We start from the raw sequence: 25,834 nt of genomic DNA, 5'->3' as shown, positions 1-25,834 counted from the left end.
GAACCCTACATTCAGATACACAGTGATAGGGTCGTAATGAGAACGGACCCACACTTCATGCCGAAGGTGGTGTCAAGGTTCCACATGAATCAAAGTATTCAGATCCCTAGCTTCTTCCAAAACCCCACTACAAGCGCTGAGAGAGCACTCCACACTCTAGACGCAAAAAGGGCAGTGATGCACTACATGGAAAGGACGAAAGGACACAGGAAGACAAAACAGTTCTTCATATCCTTTGCAAACAGTTATATGGGTAAATCAGTGACAGAAAACACCATAGCTCGATGGATCGCACAGACTATACAATTCTGCCACAAGCAAGCGGGCCAGGAACTAACAGGAGGGGCACAGGCCCACTCAACCAGGAAGAAAGGAGCAACAATTGCCTTTCTGGCCAACACACCAATTCAGGACATATGCCTGGCGGCAACATGGGCTTCAGTGCACATGTTCACTAAGCACTATTGCGTGGATGTTCAAATGAAAAAGGAAGCACAAGTAGGACAAAAGGTGCTTCAACATATTTTCAACAACCAACGCTCATCTTCCACCCAGCCGCCACAAAAGTAACAAAAACCGCTAGAAAATCTATGCACAGCATAGTGAATCCAGAAAGATTCACGCTGCAAAACGAATAGTTTCTTACCTGTCGGTGTAGTTTTGCAGCTTGAAGATCTTTCTGGATTCACTAGCGAACCCACCCACCTCCGCCAGAAAGATGAGGCTGGAGAGGAAAAGGTGGTTGAAACAGAGACGATACTTGGAAAAGAAGCCTCAGAGGCTAAAGCGGTGAATGACTTAGTTGAACATTGCCATATCTTCGGAAACGGAACGAACACGAGAAAAAAGAATCCGAAGATGGCGCCCAAGAGTTGGAGCTTCCGCAGGAAGCGTGCCGACGTCACCGGAAATACACCAAAAGGTAGGACGTCGACGCCCACCTGGGCTACGAAAAAAAGAAGAAAAAAAAAACAAAGAAAAGACTACGATTCCGGACCCAACCACCAGACCCCGGAATAATGCACAGCATAGTGAATCCAGAAAGATCTTCAAGCTGCAAAACTACACCGACAGGTAAGAAACTATTCGTTACCATTTACTAGGGACTTACAGAGAGTGCTAAAGATATTGCCAATTGGGTTACAATTGCACAGTTTTTGGAAAGAGATCCGGCACTGGGGATCTGGTTAGCAGGAACCATGTGCACTTCCAATCAAAATCATATTGAATACCAGGCAAAAAGCTGGGGTGACATGTCAAAAAGGGCTACCTTCCTTCTGAGGCTAAGCATCGTTCTACTAGGAAAGTTATTATCCACTCAAAGGAAGAGACTAGTAATACAGTGAGGAAAATAACCACCATGATTTTGTTTCCTATCAGGAAATTGTAATTGTTCCTTATCTGATTTACCTGACTCAATCAAGACTTAAATAGTCTTCCATTAAAGCCCATCTTGCTGCCATTACACCGTACAGGAAAGGAGCATTCTAATGGTCTTTTAAAAAGAAAATGTATAGTTCCTACGCTAAGACTTTCTGGAAGAATTAAGACATTTTCTCTGGTTAGACATCCACCTCCTCCATGGTCGCTGAATTTGGTTCTATCCTAATTAATGGCGCCTCATTGCAGAACCTTTCATGAAAGGTGGCTAATTTTTTAAAGTAGCGATTACCTACTAGTGAACTTCAGGCCCTGTCTTCAGTAGAACCATACATAGTGTTTCACCAGAATAGGGTAACCTTGAGGACACATCCCTCTGTTTTACCTAAAGTGTACCAGACTGTCATGTAAACGAAACAGTATAATTACCAGTATTTTTCAGTTATTCCTCTTCGCAGCAGAGATGTCACTTCATTCTTAGTCATCAAAAAGACTTACATTTTATTTATCAAAACAAACCAGCCGTTTGTCAATTATCGCCCTCTGGGAAGTAGGATGGCTTCATCCAAGCAGTCTACTGCTAAATGGCTAATAACATGCTTTACATGTTGCCTCAGGTAGCTAACAAACCCTTTCCTGGTAAGCCTAGGACTCAGTCTACATGAAGCAAGATACTTACTGCAGCCCGGGTAAGGAATGTTCCTTATGCAGAAAATTGTGTGATCGAGGCATATGAGCTCAAAGGGATGTGAGAATTGAGACCCCGCCCTACCCAAGCCCATAACAAAGGTTCCAGTGACACCGTCGCCTTAGGGCTCAGGTCCACACCATAAAAAAACCTCCGGCACCTGCCTTCGGGCCCGGCGCCGAAGGACAAACAAATCCGTTTTGAGCCAGCCACCCGGCCCCGAAAAACCATTCAGCATCAAGCAGCAGGAAAAGCTCTCGGCACCGAAGCAGCCTGAGAAGCTTTCGGCACCGAAGCAGCCTGAGAAGCTCTCTGCACTGAAGCAGCCGTAGATGATCTCGGCACCGAAGCAGTCGGATAAGACCTCGGCCTCAAAGCCACCGGATAAGACCTCAGCACCGAAGACCTCGGAGCTGAAAACATTAAAAGACAAGCTTCCCATAACTAAGCCTCCTAAACAAACACCTCCGGAGCTGAAACAACTGGCATTGAATGTCTCGGAGCCAGGGAAACCAGTTTCCAAGTAGAAATCTTCAACACCAAAGAAAACTGTTGATGCCAAATAACTTTTTCTCCCTGATCCAAAGCAAACCACCATTTTAATCCATCTAAAGACAGGTCACATAGTTACCAAGCTATCTACAAAAAGGAAATCAAAACATTTAACACAGGCACCAGTTCCTCTAAAGAAGATACATATGGCTATTAATACTTCACCGGTTAAGTCTAGAAATAATCCCCTTTGGAGTAATATATTAGCAAACCAACCATACATTCACCACACACATACCACTCAAACAACCACGGGTCCGTTTATCAGTTGCCCGTAAGTCAATTCTTAATCCAGTTTTTTTTTTTTTTAAATAGACATTTTAATTTTATTAAGTTGGTTCAGGAAGTTATATATATAAAAAACACCTATTCACATTAGGAATAATACATCAAACTGCACATTAAAAACACATCAAATTAAAAAATATAATAAAATATTATTTGCAGCAGAGTCCAAAAATCCAAGTTATTAGCCACAATAATATACAACAGTGAAATCTACACTACATCTTTAAATTCTGTCACATAACACAAAAGAACATATATTAGTAGGCCAAGAACAAGTATGCGTTTCGGAGGGTTTACACGGGTCAACCTACTTCTTCATACTCAATACTTGGTTATGACAGCAGTATCAGACTACCACTCAATCCATATATCATCTATGAGAAATCGGTAGAATAAGAATTTCGCCTTCCAAAGTTCGATAAAAACAGGCTGGTTAGTCACAGCCAACGCAGATCAATATGATTAAATTCACAAGCCCAATCTCTATACATCCATCGGTATTGATAGATGGTGCGTACGAGTGAGGGACAGTCTCAATGATTAAAAACCTCCTATGAAAAAGAGATATAGGTCCTTCATAATATAAGAAGAGTGCACAGATTTATAGCTTCATTATTGTGCTTACTGTAATATAGAATAAGTTGCTCTTGCGCCAGAGATTAAAAAATCTTCTTCTTTCACGCCGCCAACGGACAGGAGATTTTTTAATCTCGGGCGCACAAGCAACTTATATCTGAAAGAAACAGGTTAGTATTAGATTCCTTACCTTAAAATATCCCCAGGCGTCAGACTGGATCCGGAAACTTTTGCGTAGCAGTACCCTTGCGCGTAGGTAGGCGGCGTCTGCGGCCCCGCGTCAGTCGTTGGTGCCACGATGACGTCGCAAGAGTACTTAGACGCCACCCTCGCACGTTGACGTCAGTATTTCTTTTTTCCACGCCAGCAAGCGCTGATCCTGAAAGAGTTGTACCCTAGTTAATTTTTGACTAACTTTTTCGATCATCTTTCGAAGTCTCATCGACTCCGACGGTGCCGGTAGGGATGCCCGGGTTCAAACCCTGCGTCGACTGCAACGACTGCTGTCGGTTACCGACCCCCATCGCCGGTGCCTTCACTGTCTGGGCCCAACCACAAGTCCTTCTCCGACTGCCGGGCCCTGACGTCCAAAGCTGGATGGGAGCGGTCCTGCGAGCGACTCGAGCTCTGGCAGTCAGCCCCGCGCCGCTTGAGGTCCCCGTCCGCAAGGAGGTCAAGAGACCGGTCGCGGGGCCAGAGTCGCCACAGTTCCGGGAGTCGTCATCAGTCTTCGGGCTCGAAGTCCTCCGGTAAGAGGCACAAGAAGTCGAAGAGGCGACATCGCTCTTCTGACTCCCCCCGACGCTTGCGCAACGCGGCCGGGGGTTCGGGCCCCGCGGCTCCACCGGAGCCACAGGCGTCGCGGCCTGCTCCACACCCGTCGGTCCCTGGGCAGAATGCGACGCCAGAGGAGATCGAGGCCTTCCTCGTAGCCATGAGTTTGCTCGCTCCTCCGTCGGGTTCCGCGTCGCCTTCGGGCCAAGCGGCCCCGCCGGATCTGCCTCCGGATCCCGGTCGTCGCCGGTCGACCGTACGACCTCCTGGCGCCGTTCCCCCAGGGTGTCGCCTCCGGCGCCGTCCCAGGACAACGCCATCCCCGGTCCTACTCTCGATTCGGGTCCGGCATCGGAGCGGCGCTGTATTCGACGCCGCTAGGAGATTTCTACTTCTACGACCCGGCCCCATCCTTTGAACCGGAGTACCAGGTGATGGGTGACGAGGAGGATTGGGCGGGATCCGAGGACCCTCTGGCACGTGAGTGCCAGTCTTCTCAGCACTGGGCAGGTGAGCTTGGGGAGGCCAGTGGTTTGGACACTTCGCTCGACAATGATTTTGTCTCCCCTTCTACCGTGGCTACGGAGGAGGGGGCTGCCTATAGTATGGTTCTGACGCGGGCCGCCAAGGCCTTGGGCCTTGAGCTCCCCGTCGCGGCCGTGAGGACAAACCTCCTCACTGAGGTCCTTAAACCGCAGGAAAGCTCGGCTGAGCCTCTGCTGCCGTTTAATGAGGCCTTGTCAGACGTTCTTCTGGGCACTTGGTCCAAGCCCGCTACAGGTCCGCCTGTAGATAGGAACGTGGCCGGGCGCCACCGCCCGGCTCCGGACGACCCTTGCTTCCTGTCCACCCACCCCACCCCGAGAACCTGGTCATCCAGGCCTCTAACTCCCAGCCTCCATTCCCGACGGCTTCCCCCGATCGGGAATCCAAGAGGTATGAGCAATACGGGAAAAAGGTATTCTCCTCCCTGAGTTTGGGGTTGCGGTCAGTCAACACCGCATGCCTCTTGGGCCGTTACACCCACTCTCTGTGGGACACAGTTGCGGACTTGCTGCAACAATGTCTGGAGGGGGTCCGGACTAAACTCGCCCAAGCCCTTGCGGAGGGTCGAGATGCGGCACGGTATTCCATCCGGTGTGGGCTGGATACCACGGACTCACTGGGCAGAGCGATGGCAACGACGGTGGCGATTCGTCGCCACGCCTGGTTGAGGTCCGCCAACTTTTCGGCTGTTGTCCAAAATACCCTTATGGACATGCCGTTGATGGCCGTCGCCTCTTTGGCGACAAGGCAGACCATGCACTTGAGCGCTTTAAGGACTCCAGGGCTACGGCCAAGTCCTTGGGCCTCTCGGCCCCGCACCAGCAAACGGCTGCCTTTCGCTCCTTTCGTGGCCAAGGAAGCGGCGCCCCCACACGTCCTGCCAGCCACGGGCCGCAGACTACCATCCAGCGCGGTGGCGGCCGTGGAAACCGCTGCGGCGGCGGTCAGGGACAACGGCGGGGCTAGTCCACACCTGCCCCTGCAGCATCTGCCTCAAAACCCTCCTAGTCCGAGCTTTCAGGCCCATGTGACGCGAGTAGGGGGCAGGGTTCGCAATCACCACCTATACTGAATGAATGAATGTTGGATTTATAGAGCGCGTGGTTACCCTGGGGCGACCCAGCGCTGTACCACTGGGGAACCCGTCCTGGCTTTCCCTGTGAGATGGTCCCTTTACTGGGCATCCCCAAGGTGCAGCCAGGCATCCCCGGCGGTGATGGGGCCGGAGTGGAGATTAAGCAAGCTATTGCCCAGAGTTGCAGCGTGGGACCCCATGGTTAGAGTGGCACTGAGACGAGCTTTATCGGGCCCACTGACTGGCGCACTGTCACTTCGGACAGGTGGGTGCTGCAAATCGTCCGAAGGGGCTACTCCCTCCCCTTCGAGGCGACCCCTCCAGCCATGCCACTGCAATACCACTGCGTGTCGGGGATCACTTGCAACTTCTGCGAGAGGAAGTTACAGCCCTCTTGGCCAAGGGGGCAATCGAGCACGTTCCTGGGCCAGAAGTAGGGTGTGGTTGTTACTCCCACTACTTTCTGGTACCCAAGAAGGGCAAAGGGGGCCTACACCCTATCTTGGACCTGCGGAACGTCAACGGCTTCCTCCGGAAGGAGAAGTTCAAGATGCTGACACTGGCTCAGGTCTTAGCTGCCCTGGACCCGGGAGACTGGATGGTAGCGTTGGACTTGCAGGACGCTTATATTCATATCCCCGTCCTGCCGGCCTACCGGCGTTACCTGCGGTTCACGGTAGGCCACAAGCACTTTCAGTTTACTGTGCTCCCCTTCGGAATTACCAGCGCCCCTTAGGTGTTCACAAACGTGATGGCAGTGGTTGCAGCTCATCTACACAGGTTGGGGGTTTCAGTCTTCCCCTACATCGACGAATGGTTGTTGAAGGCGGGCTCGCCCCTGACAGTCGTCAGCCACCTCCAGACTACGGCCGACCTCCTGCACCTGCTGGTGTTCTCCATCAATGTGCCGAAGTCACACCTGTGACCCTCTCAAAAGCTCCTCTTCATTGGAGCGGTTCTAGACTCGGCACAGTTTCGGGTTTATCCTCCCGAACAGCGGGTTCGGGATATTCAGGCTCTGATTCCGATTTTTCAGCCGTTATCCCGAGTCTCGGTCAGGTTGACACTGCGGCTTCTGGGGCTGATGGCCTCCTGCATCCTTCTGGTGCATCACGCCCAGTGGCGGATGCGGGCTCTGCAGTGGGACCTAAAGTTTCAGTGGGCCCAGCATCAGGGCAACTTTTCCGACCATGTCTTGATCTCGGAGGGTGCTGCAAGACAGTTGCAGTTGTGGCTCACGGACCGCGATTGGGTCAGCGGCAGATCCCTCTCCCCACCCCAACCAGAGCACGTAGTTGTGACGGACGCGTCCCTCCAGGGCTGGGTGGGCCACATGGGAGAGGCGGAGTTCAGAGGCCTCTGGTCTCCGGCAGAGTCCTGGCTCCACATCAACCTTCTTGAGCTGCGGGCGATCCGGCTTGCACTGAAGGCATTCCTCTCCTCTGCCCGGGGGAGTGTAGTGCAGGTGTTCACGAACAACACCACCGCCATGTGGTACTGCAACAAACAGGGCGGGGTGGGGTCGTGGACCCTATGCCAGGAGGCTCTGCGCCTCTGGCAGTGGCTGGAACATCAAGGCGTGACCCTGGTGGTTCAACACCTGGCAGGTTCCCTGAACGCCAGGGGGACGAACTCAGCTGTCGGTGTATGATGGATCACGAATGGCATCTGAACTCGGACGTGGCGCAAGGCCTCTTTCAGCAGTGGGGAGAGCCTTGGTTAGATCTATTCGCCACAGAAGAGAACGCGCAATGTCATCAGTTCTGCGCGTTGGAATTTCCAAGGCGGCAGTCACTCGGAGACGCTTTTGATCGCGAGTGAAGCTGCGGTCTGTTGTACTTCTTTCCGCCTATACCACTTCTGCCCAGAGTGCTGAAGAAGATCAGACGCGACCGGGCCCAAGTCATCCTTGTGGCTCCGGATTGGGCACAGAGATACTGGTATCCCGAGCTACTCCTGTCCAGTCTCCACCTCCATTCTTGGAGATTGAGCGGCAACAGTTGAGGCCATTTGACTTGCCTCCTGAAGTTTGTAATGTGATTCTGGCAGCCAGGCGTCCCTCCACAAAGTCGGTATACGCCTGCAGGTGGAACAGATTTGTGGCATGGTGCACAGCAAAGGCTGTGGATCCACTCTCTGCCCCCCTTTCTGAGGTTCTCCTCTTCCTTCTTTCTCTTGCCCAGCAGGGCTCTGCTCTGGGCACTATCAAGGGCTACCTTTCTGCCCTTTCCACCTTCTTAAGGCTACCTGATCAGCCTTCTTTGTTCAAGTCCCCGATTGTAAATAGGTTCTTGAAGGGCATCACTCATATGTTTCCCCCTGTTCCTTTCATGATACCCCAGTGGGACTTGAACCTGGTTCTGACTTACCTGATGCGTGCTCCTTTTGAGCCGCTTCATAACTGTCCTCTCAGTCTTCTTACTCTTAAGACTGCTTCCCTGGTTGCCATCACCTCTGCCAGGAGAGTGAGTGAGCTCCAGGCTCTTTCCTCCAAGCCTCCTTTCCTTTCCTTTCCTTTCCGTCCATCCGGACAAGGTTGTGTTGCGGACAAGACCCTCTTTCCTGCCCAAGGTAGTCACAGCCTTCCACATCGGGCAGTCCATCACTTTGCCCACCTTCTTTAAGCCTCCGCATCCCTCTAAAGAGGAAGAGCGGCTCCACCGCCTGGACCCAAAATGTGCGCTCTCATTCTAATTGGATCGCACACGCCAGTTCCGGGTGAATGACCAACTCTTTGTTGGTTACGTGGGCGCTAAGAAGGGACGGGCGGTGCACAAACGGACCATCTCTCGGTGGGTCGTGTTGTGTATCAAGGCATGCTACTCTTTGGCTAAGAAGGAGCCTCCTGTTGGGCTGAGGGCCCATTCCACTCTGACCACGGCGGCTACTACTGCCCTGGGCCTGGAAGTCCCCTTGCAGGACATCTGTCAGGCAGCTACGTGGGCCTCGCTGCACACGTTCACAAGACACTACTGCCTGGACAGCTAAGTCCGGAGGGATGGCTTCTTTGGCCGTTCCGTCCTCCAGGACTTTCTGGTGTGATTATTGGTTCGCAGACCCACCACCGGGGTTGGTATTGCTGGGGTATCTATTCTAAGGTAAGGTATCTAATACTAACCTGTTTCTTTCAGATGCACAAGTCACTTACCTTCGGTAACGATATATCTGTAAGAAACAGTAGTTAGTATTAGATTCCTTACCGCCCCACCCATCCTCCCCGTTCTGCGAACCAATATCTAGGGTTAAGGTCATCCCCTTTCAGGGCCCTAGTTTCATGGCACCAGTTTTGGTTTTTATCATGGCTCTGCGTTTCTGGCGTGGAAAAGCTGTGTATAAGAACTGACGTCCACGCGCGAGAGCGGCGTCTAAGTATTATGGCGATGTCATCCCGACGCCGACGACGGACTCGAAGCCGCAGACGACGCCTACCGATGCGCAAGGGTACTGCTGTGCAAACGTTTCTGGATCCAGTCTGACACCTGGGGATATTCTAAGGTAAGGAATCTAATACTAACTACTGTTTCTTACAGATATATCGTTACCGAAGGTAAGTAACTTGTGCATTACAGTTAGAACAATAATCAGTAGTACCACATCAAAAGCTACATCTCTCACCCAAACCTTTTACTCAGAACCATGGAGAGATAAAACACCCAGATCCCAATTAACTCAACCTTGAGATCTGGCTCCTGAAATCTTAGAGTTTGGCTACCTTAATCTACTGTCAGACTGTATGAACATTATCAAAGAGGCCAGACGCCCTACAACAAGGGCATGCTATGCGGCAAAATGGAAGCGATTCACCATTTATTGCACGCACAACAAGATCAACCCGCTAGATGCTTCCATTCAGAACATCATCTGTTATCTCTTGCATCTGCAACAATGTAACCTAGCGTATACATCTTGTAGGTTGCATCTAGCAGCCATAGCAGCCTATCTTGTCTTTGTTTAGAGTCCCGCTATCAAAGCTTTTATGAAAGGACTTAAAAGAATAATTCCACCAAGAGCTCCGCCCTCTCTAGTGTGGAACCTTAATATAGTCCTTACCAGACTAATGGGTCCTCCTTTTGAACCTCTCCGCAAATGTGAACTACAATTTCTCACTTTGAAAGTAGCCTTTTTGGTTGATAACTCTACTACATTGAAAGAAAAAAATCCTTTCGGAAAACCAAACAACTTTTTGTGGCTATCTCCCCACCTCATAATGGTAATCCTACATCCAGAACAGGAAGTGCTAGGTGGATTGTAAAATGCATACAAATATGCTACATCAAAGCCAAACACACGTTAACCATCCCCCCTGGAACTCATTCTACCGGCAAACTAGGGGCTTCTATGGCATTCTTAGAAAACATTCCATTGATGACATATGCAAAGCAGCAACTTGGGCTACAACACATACCTTCACAAAACACTATTGTGTAGATGTGCAGGCAAAACAACAAGCTAATGTGGGCCAGGCTGTACTTAAAACACTATGATCGAGGCATATGAGCTGCAGATTACACACTGTGCATAGATCGCCACCTAGTGTTGGACCCGGATGTTTGCAGTTTGTTTTTGTTCTGAAAAGTTATTTGGAAGTCACAAGATAGGTGACTCCTCTTTTGGACCACATTGCGCCATCCTCAGATTGTTTATTTCCGCCATCAAACTCGGATGTGTTTCCTGCGCTCCGGTTTGAACCGATTTTCCTTTGGCGGGCAATCCTCGCCCAGTTCGACGTTATTGTTTCGATCGCTGTCCCCATCGACGCGACACTTCACGGCTTCAAAGTCTTCGATTCCGGTCGTCGACAAAGGCCTTCGGGCCTACCTGGGCCTTACTTTCTGGCTTAAGGAAAGGACGCCATTCAAGAAGTGTCCTCAATGTGGGTCGAAGTTTCCCCACACCGATCTACATGAGGTGTGCAACCTTTGCCTCTCCCCGCAGCACGAGGCCTAAGACTGTTCCGCTTGTGCTTCCTTCCGCTCCAAGATGACGATTCGGGACCGACGAGCTCGGAGAACGATGGCTCGCTCGTCAGTTTCCATCCCGGATGATATCTTTGAAGAGGGCGTCGATGTGCCAGAACAGCAGCGGGTCGAAGAAAGCGCCAGCTCCTCTGATGCCGAAGGCTCAGATGTCGAGGACATCACTCCAGCTCAACAGGTCATAAGTACACACGTCGGCCCGACCCTGCCTCGACACCCTCCAAAAAGGCTTCGATCACACCCTCACCTTCGTGCCCGGGCGCACACCGAGAGACTGCTTCCCATTGCCCTGCCTTCGGGCCCTGCAAAGAAGCCTACTAAGCCTTTAGGCGGCTTGGGCTCGAGTCAGCCTATACCTGGTGTCAATCCCATACCGACACCGAAAAGGAAGCCATCTTCCTCATGCACGCTGACCGCTGCTTCAACACCCAAACACTCGGCGCTGAAGACTGGCACCAGTTCATCGACATCAAAACCGCACTCCGAGCCGAGTAAAAAACTGCCTAAAGGTCCCGACTTCCATGCTTCGGAGCCGGACAAATCCCCGGAACCAAAAAACCACGTTCCGGTTAAGAACATTTCAAAAGGTCACAGTTCTGAGCCGAAAGACCCTAGACCAGCTACCAAGTCGGTGCCGAGAAAACCTCCGGAACCGAGAACTTAAACACCAAAGGATCTACCCTCCACAGAAGAGCTTTTTACACCAGATCCTACTCAAAAGATTCTTGTAAAGGATCCTAAGACTGGCCAACTGACTCTTAGCTCCAAGAAGAGACCACTAGATGTGCCTGCACTTCCTCCTCCTCCTCCTCCTCCAAAGAAGAGACATTGCAGCCTCTACATTAAGGGTCCCTTCACCACCACCTCCCCCATACTCTTCCTCCTCCTCCACCACATCATTCTCCTACACCATCCCCTAATCCAGATGATGATGTAGATACAGACTCTGATGACACAGGTGGGGGTGCACATGACCCAGTAGGGACCAATAGTGACCCTCAGTCACCTAATTCATGGGATGATTATACCACCCCTGATGTGCCTTACGTCCCTCAAGATGATGTATATCCCTCCAGGCCTCCCCCCTCAGAGGACACTATAGGTTTTAACCTACTAGTCCATAGGGCTGCCCAATACCATGGGGTCGACTTGCACACAGACACTGTGGAGGAAGATTTCTTATTGGACACTTTTGACACTACACAAAGGTCCACTTCCATTTTGCCAATGCTTAAGGGGGTCATTAAGCATGCAATAGAGGTATTGGAAGATCCTGTCAGGGTTCGAGTCCTCAATCCCTGCATTGAGACAAAATACAAAGCTGCCCCTACAGATCCAGTTCACATTAGAGGCCCAACACCGCTAGATTCCTTGGTAGTTTTTAACTCACGTAAAAGTTTCAATTCACAAACATCAGGTGAGGCCTCACCACCAGATGAGGAATCTAAACTCCTTGACGCCTCCGGCAAACAAACAGCGTCACAGGCAGCTAACATATGGTGCATTGCCAATACTCAAGCGCTATTGACAGGGCACATTATGATGAACTGGAATCCATAATGCAACATCTACCAGATAAATATAAAAATAGGGCCAATGAACTCATAGAGGGAGGTAAAAATATCACCAATACTTCCATTCGTTGTGCCCTAGATGCCGCAGATAATGCCTCCAGGACAATTAACACCAGTGTCCTTTTGCGTAGGTAAGCCTGGCTACGTATTTCAGGTTTCAAACCTGAAGTGCAAAATTCCATCCTCGATCAGCCATTTGATGAGAAACACCTATTTGGCCCTAATGTCGATGTATCTTTAGAGAAAATGAAAAAAGACACCAACGCAGTTTAATCTATGGGAGCCTTGCAATTGCAAGCTCCCAGACGTTCTTTTTGTCGCTCATCATATAGAGGCTACTCCTCCGATAGCCCCTCCACTTACTATAAGACCCCTAGCCAATCCACATTCACTAAGGGCTACCAAAGAGGGGTTTACAGGGGTAACAACAACAAAGGCAGAGGCAAAACCAACAGCTACCGCTTTGCCTCCATCCCTACCCAATGACTTTCCTCCACTTCCCCCCACCATTCCACTCCTGTGAGGGGAAGACTAAAACAATTCCTTCCTGCCTGGAACAACATCACATCAGACAGGTGGGTGCGACAAATTATTCAATCAGGTTACTGTCTAGAACTAACATCGGATGTATGTCGTTACTACGCATGCTTTTACAACGCATGCCTTTACCACGCAACTTTTACAACGCAAGTTGTTACAACGACTTGCGTTGGGGGCGCTGGATAGTGAATAGTTTAATTTACTATTCCAACTCCAGTCCCCGTGGATAGTAGGGAAGGTTTTGGATAGTAAATTAAACCATTCCCTATCCTACAGCGCCCCCCAGCGCAAGTCGTTGTAACGACTTGCGTTGTGAAAGTTGCGTGGTAAAGGTAGTGGGTGGTAAAAATTGCGTTGTAAACGCTGTTCCCCCTAACATCTACCCCCCCAAAAATACCGCCCAAACAGCGATCAATGTCACAAGAGCATCTATCACTGCTAAAGCAAGAAGTAATATCTCTACTGTAAAAAGGTGCAATAGAACCTGTTCTTCTGCACCAACAGAACAAGGGAGTCTACTCCCTATACTTTCTTATCCCAAAAAAGGATGGCTCTCTAAGGCCCATTCTAGACCTCAGATGTCTAAACACATACATACAGTCAGACCATATTCACATGGTCACACTCCCAACAAGTCTTCTGTTACAAAACGACTTCCTTTCTACTCTAGATCTCAAATACGCATACTTCCACATTATCATTCACAGAGCTCACAGGAAGTATCTCAGATTTGTAATAGACGGGCAGCATTATCAATTCAAAGTACTCCCATTCGGAGTCACAACAGCACCAAGAGTATTCACCAAGTGCCTACTAGTAGTGGCAGCACATTTACGGAGACATCACATCCACGTCTTCCCATACCTGGACAACTGGCTCATAAAAGCCAGCTCCTACAACCAGTGTGTAGAACACAGTCATGCCACTATACAACTGCTTTACAACTTGGGGTTCACAATAAACCACACCAAGTCCCATCTGCAACCATCCAAAGTACAACAATACCTCGGTGCCACAATAAACACCTCAACAGCGCTAGCTTATCCCACTCCGGTAAGGATAGCCAGCATGCCAGCTCAAACTCCCTTCCAGCACGAGTGTTCATGCAGCTCATAGGGATGATGGCCTCTTGCATTTTCATAGTGCCCCATGCAAGACTTCGAATGCGTTCTCTCCAAGAGTGCTTAGCACCCCAATGGAACCAGGCTCAAGGTCAATTAACAGACCTAGTGTTGGTGGACGGTCGGACTCATCGCTCTCTGCAGTGGTAGAACATCAAAAACCTTTCTAAAGGACGACCGTATCAATCAAAGTTGTGTTAGTCCGCACAGACAACATGACAGCCATGTATTACATACAGAAACAGAGCGGAACACACTCCCTGCCACTCTCTCAGCTAGCACAGAACATATGGCGGTGGGCTATACCTCAAAACATATTCCTCTTAGCCCAGCATGTTCCAGGAGTACAAAATACGATAGCAGATCTGTTAAGTCGTCAGACACATCAGATCCACGAGTTGGAACTTCAAAACACGCCAAATGCCCAAGCTTAGCTGCCAGATATCCACACCCACTGTCTAAAGGCAATGCAATATGGATGAACTGGTCAGGCACATTTGCGTACTAGTAGTACGCAATCTACATCCGCATTCTCTAACCCTCATCCTAGTTGCTCCAATGTGGGCCAGACAGATGTGTTACACCACACTGCTACAACGGTCTATAGTGCCGCACCAAAAGCTATACCTATCTCCACGCCTTTTAACCCAGAACCGTGCAGAGATCAGACACTCGGACCCAGCTCAGCTCAACCAGGCGATCTGGCTCCTGAAATTCTAGAATTCGGATATCTTAACCCTCATCCTGACTGTATAAACGTCATAAAAGAGGCTAGACGTCCAACCACTAGAGCATGCTATGCAGCTATGTGGAAACACTTTGTAATATATTGTCACAACAACAATAGTAATCCTCTAGACGTGTCTATTCAACGCATCATAGCATACTTATTACATCTTCAAAAATGTAACTTTGCCTGCACGTCTATTAGACTGCATCTTGCTGCCATAGCAGCATAACGACAGAACAGACAGCATCTATCTCTGTTCAGAGTGCCTGCTATTAAAGCTTTCATGGAAGGCCTCAAGCAAATAATTCCTCCTAGTGTACCACCTTCACCAAGGTGGAATTTAAACATTGTTCTCACACTGCTAATGGGACCTCCCTTCGAACCTTTATATAAATGTGAACTACAATTTTTAACATGGAAGGTTGCGTTCCTAGTAGCTATAACTTCACTACGGAGAGTTAGTGAAATACACGCACTAACCATTCAAGAACCTTTCTTGCAAATGCATCAGAATAAAGTCGTTCTCCGTACCAATCCAAAATTCCTTCCCAAAGTCATCTCTCCCTTCCACCTCAATCAATCTGTGGAACTGCATGTGTCTCTACAAAGAAGATAAGGGCTTCTATGGCATTTTTAGGGAACATTCCCTTAGATGACATCCACACACATTCACAAAACACTATTGTTTAGATGTGCAAACAAAACAACAAGCTAATTATGGACCAGGCTGTTCTCAAAACACTATTTCAAACTACTGCAAAGGATAGGGGTGGTAGTCGCTAAGAGTGGGTACTGCTATACAATCTATGCACAGTGTGTAATCTGCTGCTCATATGCCTCAAATGGAAAATGCTATTTACCAGTATGCATCTGTTCTTGGCATGTAGAGCTGTGAAGTTACACACGCCCCCTGCCTCCCCGGATACCCTTATGTCTTAATTAGATTTTATTGCAAAGCTCCATCATTTCCCTAATGGCGAAAAACAATCTGCGGATGGAGCCGATGCCCATGCGCAATGTGTTCCAAAGGAGGAGTCTCCTATCTCGTGACTTCCAAAGAACTTTTCAGGACAAAAACAAACTGCAAACGTCCGGGCCCAACACTAGGTGGCGATCTATGCACAGTGTGTAACTCTGCAGCTCTACATGCCAAGAACAGATGCATACTGGTAAGTAGCATTTTCCTTCAAACTACTGCAACATATATAGGTAGCCACCGCTAAAGAGGTAACTGCTGTATAGTCTATGCAAAAGTGTACAATTTGCAGGTCATATGCCTCAACCTATTTCAAACTACTGCAAAGGATAGGGGTGGTCGCCGCTAAGAGTGGGTACTGCTATACAATCTATGCACAGTGTGTAATCTGCAGCTCATATGCCTCGAACGGAAAATCCTATTTACCAGTATGCATCTGTTCTTGGCATGTAGAGCTGCAGAGTTGTACATGCCCATCCGCCTCCCCGGGTGCCTCTATCTGTTCCATTATTATCTTACTTAGATACATCACACATGGACATCTTTATATTTCTCACTACTCCATCTAACCCTAGTGGCAAAAACAATCTAACTATTGAGCCGCAGCCCATGCACACTGTCGACCAAAGGAGGAGTCACTAATCTCGTGACTACAATACTTCTTCAAAGACAAAAACAACATGCAAACATCCGAGCCCAACACCAGATGGCGATCTATGCAAAAGTGTACAACTGTGCAGCTCTACATGCCAAAAACAGATGCATACAGGTAAGTAGCATTTTCCTTAACCAGTATGCATTGTTCTTGGCATATAGAGCTGTAGAGTCATATGCGCCCACCTGCCTCCCCGGGTACCTATACCTGTTGCAGCAACATCTTACTTAGATATATGCGTTCATGGACATCTACTTGTACTACTCTTGCTACCTCCATTATCACCCTCTGCGGGAAAACAATCTAACAATGGAGTCGATTCCCATGCGCACTATCACCGAAAGGAGTCACCTACCTTGTGACTGGAAAGACTTCTTTGAAGAAAAACAAAGAGCAAACTTCCAGACCCAACACTAGATGGCGATCTATTCACAGCTTATGACTCTACAGCTCTATGCCAAGAACATATGCATACTGGTTAAGTAGCATTTTTCAAACACACTTTTGCTTAGATGACGATGCAATAGCTGGCAATTTGCTAGGCCAAGCAGCATTAAAGAACCTTTTTCAATTAAGATAGCTTTCATACATTTACTTTCAAGTAGTGCTTTATATAATTAGTTTTTTTTTTTACAGACGAAGAATGCTGTAAAAGTAGGGTTGTCTTGCTGTCAGTTTATAGAGATTACACATTTGCGTATATCAAAGGAAATGAACACTGATTGCTTTAAAATGAAATGCATCCAAACAATATTGGCAACTTGAAAGAATGTCTACAATTTCAGGTATTTTTACCAACACATTGTGCATTTTAAGTGGCACCAATCAACAAGATATAGTTGATGCAAGACAGTATTTGAATGCTGTCATACTGGGGATTCAGCGGTAATTCATGGGTGACTTGTAAAAATGAAAAACTTCATTTACAGGTAAAATGTAAATGGTTGGTTACAAATTTGGCCCCTGTTTTAAAAGTAGAATTCTGGCAACGAGGGAACTGAGTCACAGACCAAAAGGAGTCCGCTCAAGACTGCACAGTGTGTTGTTATGGAAAATGTGAGGCTGTGATCAGTCTCTTTAATCGGAAGGATACATATGGACAGTTTACTAAAACATTACGGGAAACCAGCTTATTATGGCTTCCTCCTGGACAGAGCAATCCACAAGATTGTATCTCTGAAACATTGATAAGAATAAACGCTTTAGGATAATGGGTATCCTCGCATGTTCAGAATTGCTTTAAGTCGAACGCTGGTATAATGAAATTGCGAGCATTTTTGGACAACAGTCCCCATCAAAGTACTAACCTAGACAGAGCACAAAGAAAAGAAAAGACCTGTCGGGATTCTGTTCATAGTCAGTCTGGTATAATCAGAAAGGTGGCATAATTGGACATTTGCTGCAATCGAATCTCTGGCATAATGTGGCCCATGGTATAAGTTGATCCTGAAATTATCACTTCTTCACCATGTTTGCTAATAGGAAAGTATATTTTGTCTCCCTTCAATTTATTGCACTCATTAATTATTTTTATTTTTTTCTTCTCTGTTCCTTTTCCTCTACCCTGCCCGACTTTTTTTCCTCACCCCATTTGTAATAATTCTTATATTACCTTGATTTATCTCACATTTCTGACTGTTCATATCTTTGTTTTTCGATTTCTTGCCCATCTTTATTGTTTTCCTTCCCCCTTGTTTCCCTTCTCTTTATCACTCTGATTTCTGCCTCAACTGTGAATTGTAACAACCATTGTTTTCTCATCACCGATTAACCATTCCTGTTTTTGTCCCATGACCACCTCTTGCTTTTTGTGACCTCACACCACGTCCTGTTGTTTTCTTGCCTACACTTGTTTCATTATCCTCAATTTACCGATTCCTCTTTTAAAAAATATATTTCTGCTTGGTTTCCGTCCCTATTTGACTACAAACATTCTTTCTTCATGTAAATGTTTCTGTCCTGCACTACACTACTCTTCTATTTTCTTCCGTTTTTGTTTTCCCATCCGTCCTCCTCTTGGTTTACCTTGTTTTATGTCTCTTTTTCTTCCTTTATTTTCTGTTGATGGTCCATCCCAACTCTGTTTTCTCTCTATGCATCTCCAGTCTTTCTCCAGGACGGACAGGCTGCTGAGACACAAAAGAATGTGCCAAGGATGCCAAGCGAAGGTCCCTGATGGCCCTTTCCTGCTCTAGAGATGGGCATTGATGACGCAGTGAGCTGCAGGGGACCCTGTTCACTCTCTTGTTTACGTTTATGTCCTCTCGTGAAATGATATGATGGAGAGAGATAAGTGGGGTTTAACGTGCAGAAGCTGCCAAGGAATGGGTATCGTCACCCGCTTCAATACACTCTGGACCTGGATGCACGGCATGGCGTTGAAAGCTGTTCAAGAGGATAGTCCGCTTTTGTTCCCTTCAATATTTGGTTTCATTCTGGACTCACTGTGACTTGGAATTTGAGGGAATGGACCTCTTCCCCAGTGCCCAATCAGTTTGTGCTAATCATGCGGTGGGAGGTACCGATTCCTAGTTGGACTTTTTTTCCCCTGACAGTTGGGCCAGCCCTTTGGCCTAACAATGGTGCATGTGGACTTACCAGTTAACAAGTAACATTTTGTTATGATGGAGCTGCACCAGGTACATTAGGCCAGAACTCTTGGTCCGCCCTTGCTTCCTTATTAACCCCTCTGGTGTGCTGGGGAAACCTGAGGTTTTTCAACAGCCTTGTTGAACAAGGCTACAAGAATTTTCATGCAACAAAAAGATCAAGTAAATTTCCTTGATATTCGGTGGAGAAAGGTGATATAAAATGGATTTCACCTGCAAAAAAGACCTGCGAATGATTAATCGATTGAACTCCGACCTCACTAACTGCTCTTGCTGCAGTTCTTTAGGGTACTCGACTGCTAGGGAAACCTAATTTCATGATAGTAATGCATATTTCTACAGCATTCTTCCATTCCAACATATTTCTGCAAAGCCAGGGAGACTAATGTATTGTAGCAAGTGAATTGGGTAAATTCAGTAAGACTTTCTGAACACATTTAGTTGCCTCCCAACTTGCACATGTAAACATTGTTAACCTTGGTAATAATTCCACTGAAACCTATGCATGAAAGCACACACTGGGGCAGTTTTCGCCAAAGGCAGGTGTTTTTGAAGACATTTTAAGTCAATGAAATTGCAGTCTTTTTTTCTTAAGTTCTTCGATGTCCTGTTTTCATTACATTTCAGGGAGTGTAGGGATATAGTTTTCAGTACCTTCAACATGGCCTAATTTTGTTTGAATGTAATATTTGTATGTAACTTTTTTTACAGTTCACATATTGTCTGCATCCAAGAGGCAAAGATTTTTACTTACCCTGTTCATCATTTTGCCACTCTCCACCCAGTGCGTTTATTGTATATATCTACATGAAGTGTTCCCTTGAAAACCAGCCCATTCCAAAATATTGACTCTGAAAGTTGTTGGTCTATGGAAAAATACTGTTCTAAAATTAGAAGGAAAATAAGCAAATACAGGCTTCTTTTGCATAATAACGTTCTTAACTTTTTCATCATGTGTGTCAAAATATTGGGTGCTCCAGAGTAAAAGCTAGGCTAGATGGGGCCGTGGTAGAGGCCTTGCCTGACTGCAGACTAATATGGAGGATGTTTGGCCGACCTGACTTATTGTTATAATCTAGCAGTGCTTTGATTAGCTCTGCTGAGGGTGCTGTATATATTACCACTCTCAGTAACTGATGCTCGCTCTCTCTACATCCCATACATTGTAGCTAGGACTTTTCCCTGCTCTACTCCTAGGGCAGCCTAGGCCCTATTGCTGATTTGTGCTGAAGCCTGGCCCGTTATTGACATGCTTGGTTGTGTTGGCATAACCTCGCATGGCAAAAGTTTTCATCATGCTTCTGTCCCAAAAAGAAATTGTGCTTCATAAATGTTCATACAAAAACGTTTCAGGTCACTTTTTGGTTTTACATGACCCTAGTCTGTTGGGTTTACTTTGTCTGTGGGTTGAATTTAATTGACAGTAAAATTTGGGCATAATGGACATTAGTGTCTGGTACTTCAAATATAATGGGGTGCTTAATGACTACGGTCCGTCTGACACTGTCCTATCTAGGCTGAGAAGTGCCTGAAGGTTTAATGCTTTTCATCATTTTGTTTACAGTATAGTTTGGTAATAAATACTCAAGTGTCTGTGAACAAAATGTCTTTAGGCTGCACTTCAAGTATGTGGAAAATGCATAAAAAGAAATGTGGTCAGGCACTTGTTGCTGGTAAAGAACCAATTTTAGGCTGATCAAGAGTGATATAGTAATATTGAAAGGTTATGGAGATGGAGTGTGTCATTTGCTTGCCAGAAATAGTACTACTACTCACATATACTTTTCAAGCTAGACCTGAACCAAGAACTGAATGTGTAGCGACACTTGTATTTCAAAGGTTAGATATATCCATCAGTGGGTGTGTACACTTTTCGCATGCACAGGGAGCATTGAGGGATGTTTAGTACAATAATGTAGACATGGAGGAGTTTGGCAGAATGCACATTCCATACCTCAAAATAGTGGTCTTTCATCGTATCAGTTGTTTCCTTTTTGCAGTGGCAATTGGCTTCCAAAAACTACGCTGCAACATTATACTTGGAGAGATTGGCTTTTCAGCAATTGTAACTGCCTTGAAAATACCTGGCTATTTTCTTAACATTGCACAAGTTCAAACTAAGTTTCTGCAGTTGTTTTCGGTACCCTAAATGCAAATTGAATTTGACCTCTGGGTTACCAAGTCAGCAGTGTTGATAATAAGCTATAATCCAATGTCCTCATGACATCCCAACAGTAGCATTCTTTCATCAGCAACGAGCACTACTAGCAAAACATGGTGAAGGCTAACACAACCTCTTGATATGGTATTCCTTTAAAATTTAACTGCTGCATTAGTAGCTCACAGGATGCAATATTCCCATCATTTCATGCATCTGGGGGTCTCTAGTTGGTAATGGTATTCACCTTTGTCCAAATAGGGACCCTTACTTCTAAGCCAGGATAAGGGATTACACTCCTTAATAACCCCTGCTCACCCCCTTGGTAGCTTGGCACGAGCAGGCAGGCCTATCTCAGAGGCAGTGTGTTAAGCATTTGTGAATATACACAAGTAATACAGTGAAAACACTACAGATGGACACAACACAGGTTTTATAAAAATAGGTATTCTTTATATAGACTTAAACACAAGACCACAAACAACATAAATCCACAATACTACACTTAAGGCTCGCAAAAGGGGAGATGCGTCGGTTGCGCAGAGTAGGGGACTCGTCGTGAGCCTTTCCGGTGCGGAGGTGATGCGTAGATTCTCGGCCTGCGGGCCTGTTGCGGTGCACAAGATGGCGCCTCAATTCGATGATGCGAGAAGATGGCACCCTTGATGCGGTGATGCGATAACGCCCTGGAAGCCTTGCGACGACTCTGTACTTTGGAGCAGCGACAGGCCCTGCGACACGCTTCTCCGGTGATGCGATGGCGACTCTCTCGATGGAGTCGCGCTTCTCGGGTGATGTGACAGCAGGCAGCTTCGATGAACACACACTTCCAGGAAGATGCGACGAAGGCACGCTTCTCCGGCGTTGCGATGATTTCAGCTGCAGCGTCGACATGCTTTTTCTCGATGCGTCGCGCTTCCAGCTCCCAGCGGCACGCAAGTGACTGGAGTCAGAATTCCCAGCAAGGAAATTCAGGAGGGAGCTGGAGGTGAAGTCTTTTGTCCCTCAGACTTTAGCAGGAGGCAAGCACAGTTCAAGCCCTTGGAGAATATTCTGTAGATAAAAGTCCTTACAAAGTTCCTTCTCCTTTCCCTTCGCAATGAAGCAACCACTGCAGGCCAACCCAGCAAACAACACACTGGCAGAGGGGCAGTATAACTGCATCAGCTTCCTTGGTTCTTCCCCTTGGCAGAAAGGTTTCTTGTCCAGAAGTGATCTAATTTCTTGGGATCAGGGTCCCAATATTTATACCCCAAAATCCTTTGTTCTCTGAAGGCAGAGAGGCCTCTGCCTAGTCCAAACCAGTTCCTGAGCACTTTGCTTACATGACTCTCTTCTACCTTTCACTGTGCAGGACAGAGACATCAGCCGCCCCACAGGAGGTGGAGCCAGCTCAGGGGAGGGAAGATACAGCTCTGGAGCACTCTGTTGACATGATTCCTCCTCTCCTTTCACAGTGTAGGGCAGAGACATCAGACAAACCACTGGAGGTGGAGCCAGCATTGCAGAGGGAAGGCCCAGCCCTATTCAGATCCCAGGTGCAACTCCTCCCTCCCATCTAGATGCAGATCTCTCTATTTACCACTGGGCTGCCCCAGCCTGTCTCCTGGAATCCCCCAGCCCTGTCACTCACAAACCCAGACAAGGAATACACAACCCTGCAGAGGCAGGCATACCTACTTTCTAAAAGGGGTATTTGCAAACACATATATTAAAATAAACTTTACTAAAAGATGTATTTTATTATTCTGAGTTCAGGTATACTAAATTCGAATTTCTACCATGTTCCCTGAGCCAGTTAGGATTATAAGAATGTAATAATCTAACTGCCCATTCTGTCCTATGAGAACAGGTAGCCTTCAATAGTGAAAAACGAAAATGGCTGTAATTCACTATTAGAACATGCTACACATATCAGAGCATGTCCTACCTTATACTTACAATGCACCCTGCCCTTGGGGCTACCATAGGGGTGTCTAATATGAAGCAAAGGGAAGGTTTAGGGACCGGCAAGTGGGTGCACTTGGCCAAGTCAACATGGCAGTGCTAGACTGCACACAGGCCTTGCAATGGCAGGCCTGAGACACACTTTACAAGTTGCTTCTGTGGGTGGCACAACCAGTGCTGCAAGCCCACCAGCAGCATTTGATTTACAAGCCCTGGGTACACATGGTGCATTGTACTAGGGGCTGACTGATAAATCAAATAACCCAATCATGGAATCCAATCAGTATATCAATTTAACATAGGGAGCACTTGCACTGTGGCACTGATTAGCAGTTGAACTGGGCCCAAAACATATAACCAGCAAAAACAGAGGAGGCAATCGGTCAAAAATGGAAGGGAGACTCACGCCAATGATGTCTGGTTTAACACTGACTAAATAAAAAATGTTTAAAAAAATCTTCTGCTTCTACACCCCACATCCCAATGGCAAACTCTTTTCCAGCTGTGCGGAATTCTATACAGTGTCCAATTATGTATAGGCAGAATAGAGCCCCTTTGATCCTTTCCTCTTCCCATCCTGGTAAGCTCTTGGCTGGAGTGTCGGGGTTTCAGAATACCCCTTAAAAGTTCATGTTTATGTCCCTTTCCCAAACTTACAAGGCATATCACACCTCCTCGCAGCAAAGCATGTCAGTTTCTCAGACTTTGAGTTGTATTTTTGTACTATGTATAAAGCGGTTCTTGTGCCGCCTTGTCTCAGATGGCCCAATTATGTGTTCTGGCAAGTTTGTCACAGTCCTGAAGGGTCACATACAGAGTGAACCCCCAACCATAGGAACTGTATTCTTTTCTATATACAATACTGTTCAGCCCAGAGACATTTTGTGCAACTAATTGTCCAACGTTCAAATTGCTGTTGGTTTACAAAAGTGAGAACTACACTGAAAGGGTGTTATGAAGGAGACAGACTTCTGGGTCTCAAGAGAAGGAGTTCCACCATGATATCTCTTACAACGGGAGATGAGGGAAACAAACTTTCCACAGCTAATAAACAAAGGTTCTAATTACTGTACTATATGTAGATACTTTGACACTAAGGCTGATGGATATTGCAAACGTGGACTGAGATCTAACCTTTCCTCATGGATCGATTTGTCTCAGATTTCATTGTTTTCATTGCTGTAACCTGTGTTTAGAGACAATCTCCCTTTTTTTGCCTGAGAACATTTTCAACTAGTCATGACAACTAGAACAAATGATTGAGGAAATTCAATGTGGCAAGGGTTACAACTTTCTATATGTAGTTTTGAAGGAGATGCTGTTGAGCATGTTGAGTTTCTTTATACACCTTGTGTCTTTACAAGCACTAGAATATGTCTGTAACTTTCTGTGCTAGGAATTTGGAGGACTAAAGGGGAGTTTGAGCTGCGAATGAATAATGTCTGTTAGGGCGCAAAATCTCAATTTTATTTTAGTGAGGAAGGAGGAACAACACCCAGTTGGCCAGTAAAAATCTTACAAAGGACATAGCCATGTACTGGCATTCAAGAAATGCTGTGAGTCATGTGATTGGGAGGAAGCATGATGTGCAGATAGCACAGTAACAGAAATGGCATTGAACTCCCTATGAATAATTAGAACAAATGACCCTCTATATGTATTGATAATTGATAGAGAAATGGTTAAAAAACAAATCTGAAGATCCATTCAAATTATGGAGCTCTGAACACAGAAGAACAATCCTGCCCGCTGGTTTATTTTATATGTAAGTAATGAGAACAAAGAGGACCCAGTATGCCCAGTTGGAACTCTGGTATGCACATGTATAAGGAACTGGGGTTCTTTAAGGACTCATTGTATCACTTAGAAACTCAGTTGCTGGATACATTCACTGTCAATATTAGCGATTAAAGACTTGAACTATCCCTAAATATGAGTCAGTAACTGAGGAAATCCGAAGCCTTCACTGGCTCCCAGTGGCACAGCGCATTAAGTTCAAGGTGCTATGCTTAGCCTATAAGGCCTTGAACACCACCAGACCAATGTATCTTAAGAAGCTTTTCTCCTGATATCATCCAGCCAGACAACTGCTTTCTTCAGAGGCTAGACTTGTGGAGTTTCCAAGGATCCAGACCTTATGCTGGGCAGGCTGCAGTCTCTCTTACGGAACGGTAAAATTATGGAATAAATTACCATTCACTATTAGAAATGCTGGTTCACTTATCACCTTTAGAAGGGACCGCAAAACTAATTGCTTCGACTAGGGCTAATTCTGTCTCAGCGCCAAGGCACCTCTGGGTATTCGTGCCCTCAATAACTTTTATTAACATTAGCAGTAACTTTTCTACAAACAGCAATTAACTTAGAAGATTACATAAGCGCCAAGACAAACAAGGGTACTCTAGTGTTCAGTGTCCTTCCTGATCACACAATGAGAAACAACACTGACGGTGTAAACAAGAGTACGACTTAGCAAGGTCAACAGGTGGGTATACAATTGTAAATTAGGTGTCTTAGTCTCTTAGTAAATGAAAGAAGTCCTAGACTATTTGCTATAGTGTTTGCAATGTTTTGACTTTATATTCTAGTTCCAGGGTCCAATTCATCAAATCAGTATAAAAAAATGTTTCATCGGAGTTTAGTTAATAACAGTATTGTTGCTGAACAAG

The 25,834-nt window shown here is 46.6% G+C and overlaps 1 protein-coding gene across 6 annotated transcripts in view; it reads left to right on the top strand.

The window, feature by feature from the left end:
- The window catches only part of ZNF740 (zinc finger protein 740), a 245,280-nt gene extending 225,293 nt beyond the window's left edge, over positions 1-19,987 (top strand). For all 6 annotated transcript variants that reach the window (XM_086965545.1, XM_086965535.1, XM_086965562.1 and 3 more), the window contains one exon: positions 18,557-19,987. In XM_086965545.1, coding sequence (XP_086821671.1) covers positions 18,557-18,646 — 90 coding nt within the window. In that variant the 3' untranslated portion in view covers positions 18,647-19,987. The remainder of the gene's footprint in view (positions 1-18,556) is intronic.
- The last annotated feature ends 5,847 nt before the right edge of the window (positions 19,988-25,834 follow it).

This window comes from Lissotriton vulgaris, chromosome 1_1, assembly GCF_964263255.1.
Source record: "Lissotriton vulgaris chromosome 1_1, aLisVul1.2, whole genome shotgun sequence".
Classification (NCBI taxonomy): Eukaryota; Metazoa; Chordata; class Amphibia; order Caudata; family Salamandridae; genus Lissotriton; species Lissotriton vulgaris.
This window is presented reverse-complemented; position numbering and strand designations above follow the sequence as displayed.